At 37.3% G+C, this 8,127-nt stretch overlaps 2 protein-coding genes across 2 annotated transcripts; both read right to left on the bottom strand.

Annotated features, from left to right (window-relative positions):
• On the bottom strand, positions 39 to 3,436 carry LOC108633314 (bromodomain-containing protein 8-like). Its single transcript, XM_018051648.1, has 5 exons — positions 3,413 to 3,436; positions 2,775 to 2,962; positions 2,608 to 2,676; positions 1,226 to 1,403; positions 39 to 674 (listed from the first exon to the last, which is right to left on the bottom strand). The coding sequence occupies exons 1-5, from the start codon at positions 3,434 to 3,436 to the stop codon at positions 624 to 626; spliced, it is 510 nt and encodes a 169-aa protein (XP_017907137.1). The 3' UTR covers positions 39 to 623.
• On the bottom strand, positions 2,959 to 7,394 carry LOC102186477 (bromodomain-containing protein 8-like). Its single transcript, XM_018050333.1, has 3 exons — positions 7,091 to 7,394; positions 6,032 to 6,298; positions 2,959 to 5,411 (listed from the first exon to the last, which is right to left on the bottom strand). The coding sequence occupies exons 1-3, from the start codon at positions 7,364 to 7,366 to the stop codon at positions 5,250 to 5,252; spliced, it is 705 nt and encodes a 234-aa protein (XP_017905822.1). The 5' UTR covers positions 7,367 to 7,394; the 3' UTR covers positions 2,959 to 5,249.

Raw genomic sequence — 8,127 nt, 5'->3', positions numbered from 1 at the left:
GGGATTTTTACCCCCTTGCAAATCTTAAAAGCAGTAGATGTTTTCTAACATTTTCCTCATAATTTATTTTATTTCATCCTCCTAGTCATTCAAAGGACACTTGTATTATCTCCACTTTACAAATGATGAGATAAATCATTGGTGCTCTCCCTCATCCTACCCCCAGCACCTTCCATTCTATGTAAGAAAATCTGTGTCAGATACCTTCCATATTTCACCAGACAATGTTATCCCCTCTACTGCCAGCTTCTATACTCATTAAAAGGTAATTTTTGACTTGCGAATTAACATTTATTTAAAGAGAAGTATTTATTTAAAGAAGTTTAATCTATTTATCTCTAAATTAACCTTACAGAACAAAAATGTAGGCAACATATATGGCATAACCCCAAATCTCAGTTTTCTGTGTTTTCTTTATATCATGTCCACAAGCACCTTTAACTCTTTGGTTGTAAGTTAAGGTATAATTCTTATTAGAAAAGACAACAGAAAAATGGTAAGCAAGTATTGGAATCTTCAATAAGTCAGAGTCTCAAAGAAAGGTCCAAAATCCAGAAAAGTTCAGGAAAGCAGCTCCAAGTTAGCCAAACAGGTTTTCCATCATCCATAGGGTTGGTTAGTTTTCATTCCAGACTATTTAAGTCTCTTCTTTTGTCTAACCAAATACTCAGCACCTACAGGGTCAAGGCAGATAGCAGCTATGAATCTTTATGGAGGTTTGAATGCAATTTTATTTCTTTCTCTGCAGAGATTCAACCATGTTTTTTTCTTTAAAGTATCAATAAGATGCTGCCCAAAAAACAAACCCTCAAATGTCTTCTGGCTACCATATCTTATCTTCTACAGATGGGACAATGTGCACATATATTAATATCAACATAGTGTCAAAAAATGGACAGTGACTCCAGCCTCAGGTGTTCATGTTTAGCCCTCTGACTTGAGGCTCTGGAAGTAGATGCACCCATTACTTCCTTATCTATCCCCAGGTCACTAAGAGCTCTTTACTGCTGCCTGCCTTCCTAGAGTATTTTACTTCACCATCTATTAAAGCTGGTTCCACAGAGGAGCAGTAACAATATCAACCCTTCAGGGCCTTGAATCACCTCTAAACATAAACTCTGGGAGAACAAGGTCATTTCAACATCACCCTTATTCTCACAAGACTTTCTAAAATCAGATTCTAGAAACTACACTCCTTTTTCTTGCAGCTCTCTACCTGCAGTACCTGAATCTGCTCCAAGACTTCTCGCTGCATCTCCATAGCCATATGGTATACGTGATGATCAGAGTCATTGTACATCACAGCATTTTGGAACATCAGCATCAGGTCCCGCTGGAACTGAGCCATGGTGCGAATCCGTCCCTTGGACAGATTCCTTTTCAGGCTAGTTAAGTCCATGGGTCTACAGGTGGCCAAGAGAAACCAGAGGAAATCAAACCTTCATGTGGAACATGTGGTGACCTAACATGCTTTCTTGAAAAACTAACCAGCTCTTAATGAAAAAAGTAGTAAAGATAACAATCCCCATTAGATATAAAATAGCAATAGCAGCTAACATAACGACTGCTTACAAAAAGTCGAGTGCTATACTAGGTATTTTCTATATTAACTCACTTAATCCTCTCAATAAACCTATATGGTAAGTACCATGATCACAACTGGCAATGAGAAAATTGAGATCTAAAGAAGTTAGGTACTTGCCCAAAGTCACACAACTTAGATTCTAATTCAGAAGCAGCCTGACTCCAGAGCCCATACGACCAGCCATTACATTTTACAGTTGGCGGTATCAAAGTTGTAAAAAGCTCCAATTTGTCACATGGGAGTTATTGACGGTTTACAAGGTGTAGTCATACACTAGGTATTTAATCAACAGTTTTTACTATATAATCAAAATCTCAGAGTTTTTTCTCCTTTCATGAAGACAAAATGAATATTAAGATAAATATTATATAACGGGACATAACAGAGAGTGGATGTATAAGAGAAGACACAGCAGAGTAGAAAGAGGACTGGGGAGGTAAGTAAGACTCCGGTTTAGTTTTCGCTCTGCTATTCACTTTTCATCACAGACAAGTGATGATCACCTCTGAGTCTTAGTTTTCCCATATACAGAATTAAGGAGTCTGTCTCCAAAGGTTCTTTTATGATCTTTTATACACTGACACACTAGTTTATGATAGCATTTTAGATGAACCATGATATAAAAATCCAAAATACTGCAATCAACCAGTGTTTGTAAAATCCATTTGGATTACCATCTTTGCCTTGCATGCTTATAACTGCCTGAAGGAATACAGTTTTCCTTTCAAAGTTTTCCTCCAAAATAAGTGTCAAAAACTACCAAAGGCTAATGTAAGATTATAACAAAAGGATCATATTACTGAAAAGTCAATAATGAAAAAAGGCCTCTTTATCCTGTTGTTCCTTACATTCTCAAATAAAGACTGAGCTTATCATAACTTTATGAACATATTCAGCTATAAAATATATCTTGAGCTTAAGTAATGTAAATGAAATAAGGAAATAATCTAACAGATGCAAAATAAAGTATGAAAAGACAGATATAAAAGCAACCAACCTTTCTTGACCCCTTTTCCACTGACCTTTTCACCACATCCTTGTATCCTGGGGCCTGCCTTTCTGACACAGGCTTCAGAAACGGACTGCTGAACCTGATAAGGAACAAATCGAGAGAGAATGAAGAAACTCTAGAAAGTCACCCTAAATGAGAAGAGTGGTTGTGAATTTCCAGAGTGGCTTGGAGTCCTACCTGTGACTGGCTATCATCTTCCAGACTGGCAGGAGAGTCTTCTTAAATAGCAAGTGATCCTGAACAGGATCACCATGGCATAGATCAGACCTACGGGATAAAATAGGACAGAAAAGAAACAGTAATTTCACATATGGTGTTCTGGTCCCCCTAGATGAGCAATGACTTTTCCCTAACACATAGTGCCCCTAGCTAACATCTGAAGGAAATAACATCACAGGAATGAAAACATATTTAAGGCTTCCATAAAGGACGCTAGACTATAAGTATTCTCTACTGATCACTATTAGCAAATGAAGTTGTAACATTCTTATAAGCAACTGCCTGTGCCTTTTGCAATCTTGCACTTCAGCACCTATGACTCTAAACAACTGGTCTATGAGTGTAGTCTTTGTTTACTGATGTCTCCCAAGTTCCTGGCACATATTAAGTGCTCAAAGGAATATTTGATACATGAATCTGGTCCTCTTTTTATACAGAAATATGTCACATTAATAAGTATTTCTCCCATGTTTCCATAGTGGGGGACAAAACTTGGTTTCATATCCCAAGGAATTCTCTCAAACTTCACCTGAATGCTATACAATTTAAATATTTTTCTGTTTCATTTTCTTTTCTGTATAGTAACTTTAAAATACCAAGACAAATTCATTTCTCCTCATGGTCCTTCCTTCTCTGGGCTAAACTGCCTAATTTATTTAGTTTTTTCTTTAGAGGTACAACTGCTCGTTTTATTTCATTTTATAGTTTTCCCAGTTGGCAAGTTTTCTATTTACTCCAAAGTTAAATATCATGTTACACTTCATACTTTATACACTGCCTTATTCTGTCTAAACGGACTCTCTTCACACATAAGGTTTTACACCCTCGTTTTGCTTTATGTACCATATTGTGTGCATCCATTTGAACACAACTCATATTTCATCTTTCTCCAGTTTGAACAACTCCATATAACAATTCATTTTCATAATGCACTATCTCACTTGTATCTAAATTATATACCACAAAAATCAATTTATCCTTAAGCCCAGAACCCTACAAGAACAAGACATTTAAAGCCCAAAGCAAACCTCTTCCTTTGTTTCTGGTCAGTCAGCCAGGATAAACAATAAGTCCCTAGTTCTGATACAGTTTTGTTCATATATCCACAAAAGAGATATTAAGTTTCCATTATGTAAAATGTACTGCGATAAGCTCGATAACTTCATAATCAATCACCTTTGCAATATTTTAAGAAACAACCCCTTGCTTACCTTTATTTCCATCTATTTGGGAATGCATGCCAAGCAACTACAAGTAAAATTGTGGGAGTAAAAAGGACCTGCAGACTTAACAGTGGTACTCCAAAAGTTCTACTTTACCCCGAGAGTCAGTACAGACTAAGGAAGAAGCCAGAAGAGAGGGACCAAAGGAATGTCTATCTTCCAAAGTAGTTTTAAGCTTCCACAATGACAACACTGAACTCAAATACCTGTTTCTCCTTAAGCTATCTAGTCAAGAAGACTCAATTACTAGTATCTACAGCTTTCTAATAAAGATTTTATGTTTAACCTAAATTCTAAGATAAGAGTGTGGAGTTTGCATTTCAAGATGCTGACATGTCATGAGAAAAAACGTCCCAGATTAGCGATTTCCTGTTTGGGGGATAGTCATCACATGCCATCTGCTCATACTTACAAAGGCAATTATAGAAAAGCAAAGGAAGTAATTCTTCAACATCTAGGTTTTTAGCTGTATTCTACTTGTGTAACAAAAATTTGAAATCTACTATTTACAAGAATATATATGCATGGTTCAGTGGTAGACCTTAGGCTAAAATAATTATTGGTTTGCCTTACCACAGATAATGTGGATGGATCTAGGATGTAGTGAAGAAGAAAAAACAGTTCATGCTATCTTCTCTCAATACATAGACACCAGACTAGGCCCAGAAGAGGAACTATTTGTTACTAAAACTAGAAATACCTTGTTTTTCTGATTTAAAAAGAAATTCACTTCACTGAAAAAAAATTAACATTCTAAAACGTGCTCTGTGGCTTAGAGTTATTTATGCTAAAAAAAATTATAAACAATTTCCCAAGACCTGTGATAAAAAGTAACAAGGGACATAATATCTTAGAAATACTTTTTAACTTCAAGTTAATAAGAGATGTTTTAGTATTTTTAAAAGTACAGTTTATATATTAGACTTGAGTGACAAGCTGACTCATCAATATTTCCTGAATAAACATAGAGACAAGCATTACTTATGAAAGAGATTCTTAATGTTGATGAAACAGTCCTATTTTATAAGGTGAAAGCATAGAGACTACTATTTATATAGTAGAATTGTATTTAATTCTATTTCTAGTGTTTTCCAACTCTAATTCTATTTTTCAAATTACAAAAGTAATCAATGCTCATGGCAACAAATTCAAATAGGCATAAAGACAAGTAAAAGTATGAATCCTAACAATCTTGGATAAAAATCTATACTTACAGCTTTGAGGAGGTAGCACGACTGAAAAGGATATCCACCAGAGGAGTCTCCTGGGCGCTGCAGCCATCATCACACTCACCTGAAGAACGCTGGTCCTCCATTTCTGACACATACCCTTCACCCTGGTCCTCCTCTTTGGATTCTTGCTGAACTCCCCCCTGGGAATGCCAAGAAACAAAGCAAAGTTTAGAAAGGTATTTACTATCTTCAAGGTAATTTTTCTTTCATGGGGTAAAAGAAGGCTGATCTTAAGGTAAGAAGAGGTCAGTTAAATAAAGTTATAGAATAAGTTAGAAAAAGGTGGTTTAGCTAGACCTAATGCAATGGAGAACTCTTAGAGAACTCTGACTCTATAGCCCCCCAAGAAATGAAAAAGCAATATACTCAAGTCTAGATAGATGCTGTTTTCTTTTAAAACTGTCATTACTTGTTGCCCTGGAGCTAACCACTCTAGCTGCTCAGATTATATTAATGATAATGGCATTCTTTTACTGACGGCTTACTATGAGCCAGGTACTGTGCTAAGTGCTGCACATGAATTATTCATCTAATCCTCACAGCACACCTGAGACAGAACACTATTACTTCATTTCAGCAGAGAAAACTGAGGTTCTAAAATATTCACTAACATGCCTAAGCCTACATAGCTGATGCTAAAACCACGATTTAAGACCCAAGTAATTGAACTCTGGAGTCAGCCTATGTGCTCTAAACATTCTGCTCTGCCTGTCTGTGCACAGGACCAATCAGACAGCTGGTTTAAGTTATTCACTTATACCTCTTTGCTCTCTATGGATTGTTCCTGAAGTGCTGAAATATCTGAGGGAGGTGGAGTCACCTCTGGCCTTCCATTTTCTCCCAGTGATGACTTCTCAGCGACTAAGTGGCCTTCCTTGGCTGAAAGTTCTTCAGGTTCTCTGTAGGGCTCCCCCTTTCCTTCAGTAGCTTCAATTTCCCTTGCCTCTTGTCTGGTACCAGATGAAGGGCAGCAGCCTTCACTTGATTCTTTGCTGCTAATGCACAACGGCTCCATTAAATAAGCTACCTGCAACCACAGTTTATTGTCAGATGTATAAGAACATCAGTGGAAATGATCATCTACATATTAATAATGCCACATTATGCTGCCACTGCGACTAAGACTGAAATGGTAGGGTTAATTGATTCATTCAGTCTTTTTAAATTTGTCAAATATCTTATATACATAGGCACTGGGCTAGTTGGTAGGGACTTAACAGTAAACAAGATAGACAGGATTCTTGCCTCAAGAAGCTTAAGTTCTAATTTTCCATCCCAAGTGTCAACTCTAATCAACTGGTAATGACTATCTAAAAAACTGCTGAAAACTCTGCCACAAACTAGATTTTTACTGATCTTGACCTAGGTTCTCCTAAATGTGTATAGTTGCCACATAAACTCTCTGTCCAGTTCTGTTTATTCCTGGTCCTCAGCCCTTAACCAGGGAAATAAAAACACTGCAAAATACTGCCCAGAAGTCTTAACATTATAAACTTAAAGGGGAGTCTGGGCAAGTGTCACCTCACCTGAGTATGAAAGAATGAATTGCAAGGATCCTCCTAAGACAGTCCTACATACAGAAATTCCTATGATTCAGGCTCATAATGACTGGGCTCTTAGAACATTGTCAAAAAGTACATTATCTGGGACATGTTTTTTATCAGCACCAAGTGCAGGAGACATAGCAATCAGCTCAATTCCTGCCAACATAGACCTTATATTTTGGTAAACAATATACAGAGTGGTAGAAATATGTATGGGTAAGCATTCTCTTAGGAAGCTGAGACTTCCACCTTTGGAAATAATTGCTCCCCATTACCTCAGAAAGAAAGAGGAGGTTCTGGCGGCTGACTTGCTCTGCCTCTTCCTGAGATTCCTCACTGCCTCCGTCCCTCACAAGCAGCTCACTAGCTTCTCTCCCTGGGCTGCTTTCCTCTAGTTCCTCAGCCCCTGGCTTCTCAGTTTCCCTCCAGCTGCCCAGATCAAGATCAAAACTGGAGTCCCATGAGCTGAAGAGGGACCTGCAGTCATTGCTCAACTCAGAGTCATTGGGATAGTCTTGTTCAGAATCCAACCAACCCCAGTCATGCCCCATCTGTAAATAAATACACAGAAAAAAAAAATGCATTACATACACTCAAATCAGTATTTCTATGGCATTTCCATCTCCCAACTTTGGTAGAAAAGTAATGGGTCAGAAATTTTTTTCTACTCATCATTAGGAAGAGTAATATCTAGCTGAAGGGAGACATCAGGAGAAAAAAGTGATCTGTTATTGGGAATAAAGAAAAAGCCCTATGTCAAACAGTGCAATACAAATACTACCCAGTAAGTATTTGTTCTTAAGACTTCCTCATACTCTGAAAGAAGAGAAAAAACTGGAGCATAGCTAGCTGAACTCCTCTATCCCAAATCACCTTAAACTCAATTGCAAGGCAACAAATCAGATGCACATGGGGTATTTTCCTCAGCATTATAGACATTTTTAACCTATCAACCATTAAATCCTCAAAGCATGTTTTACAATTACCTGCAGCATCCTTCTAGTGATATTCAGCTTTCACTTCTCAGAAAGAGAACTGCAACATCAAGTTTTTAAAATAGCTTTCCTTGCTTTCATTACACTGCACTCCTGGTTTTCTTACCACTTTGTGCTCTCCCTTTACAACTTTCTATGTTCTTGTTTGGGCCTCTGCTTCCTTACTGTGTCTTAAAAAAAAAAAAAAGAACAAATGTAGCTATTTTGAGATTTCAACTTTCATCTTTATTAAGGTGGCTTCCAAATCTCTCCACTTTTACTTTTTGTATGCATTCTTGCCTCATTTCTCCATGTACCCAAAGGCCGATTCCCTTCAG

This window comes from Capra hircus, chromosome 7 (genome assembly GCF_001704415.2).
Source record: "Capra hircus breed San Clemente chromosome 7, ASM170441v1, whole genome shotgun sequence".
NCBI lineage: Eukaryota > Metazoa > Chordata > Mammalia > Artiodactyla > Bovidae > Capra > Capra hircus.
This window is presented reverse-complemented; position numbering and strand designations above follow the sequence as displayed.

What these genes read in the sequence shown, in the direction of transcription:
- LOC108633314 (XM_018051648.1), bottom strand. Translation starts at nt 3,436, where the DNA reads ATGAGGAGAAATGAATTTGTCTTG. An exon ending in AAGATGATAGCCAGTCACAG is followed by an intron (nt 2,677 to 2,774) that starts GTAGGACTCCAA and finishes GTTCCTTATCAG; the next exon opens with GTTCAGCAGTCCGTTTCTGA. An exon ending in AAGTCTTGGAGCAGATTCAG is followed by an intron (nt 675 to 1,225) that starts GTACTGCAGGTA and finishes TTGACCCTGTAG; the next exon opens with GTGCTGAGTATTTGGTTAGA.
- LOC102186477 (XM_018050333.1), bottom strand. Translation starts at nt 7,366, where the DNA reads ATGGGGCATGACTGGGGTTGGTTGGATTCTGAACAAGACTATCCCAAT. An exon ending in ACCTCCTCTTTCTTTCTGAG is followed by an intron (nt 6,299 to 7,090) that starts GTAATGGGGAGC and finishes CTGTGGTTGCAG; the next exon opens with GTAGCTTATTTAATGGAGCC. An exon ending in AATCCATAGAGAGCAAAGAG is followed by an intron (nt 5,412 to 6,031) that starts GTATAAGTGAAT and finishes TGGCATTCCCAG; the next exon opens with GGGGGAGTTCAGCAAGAATC.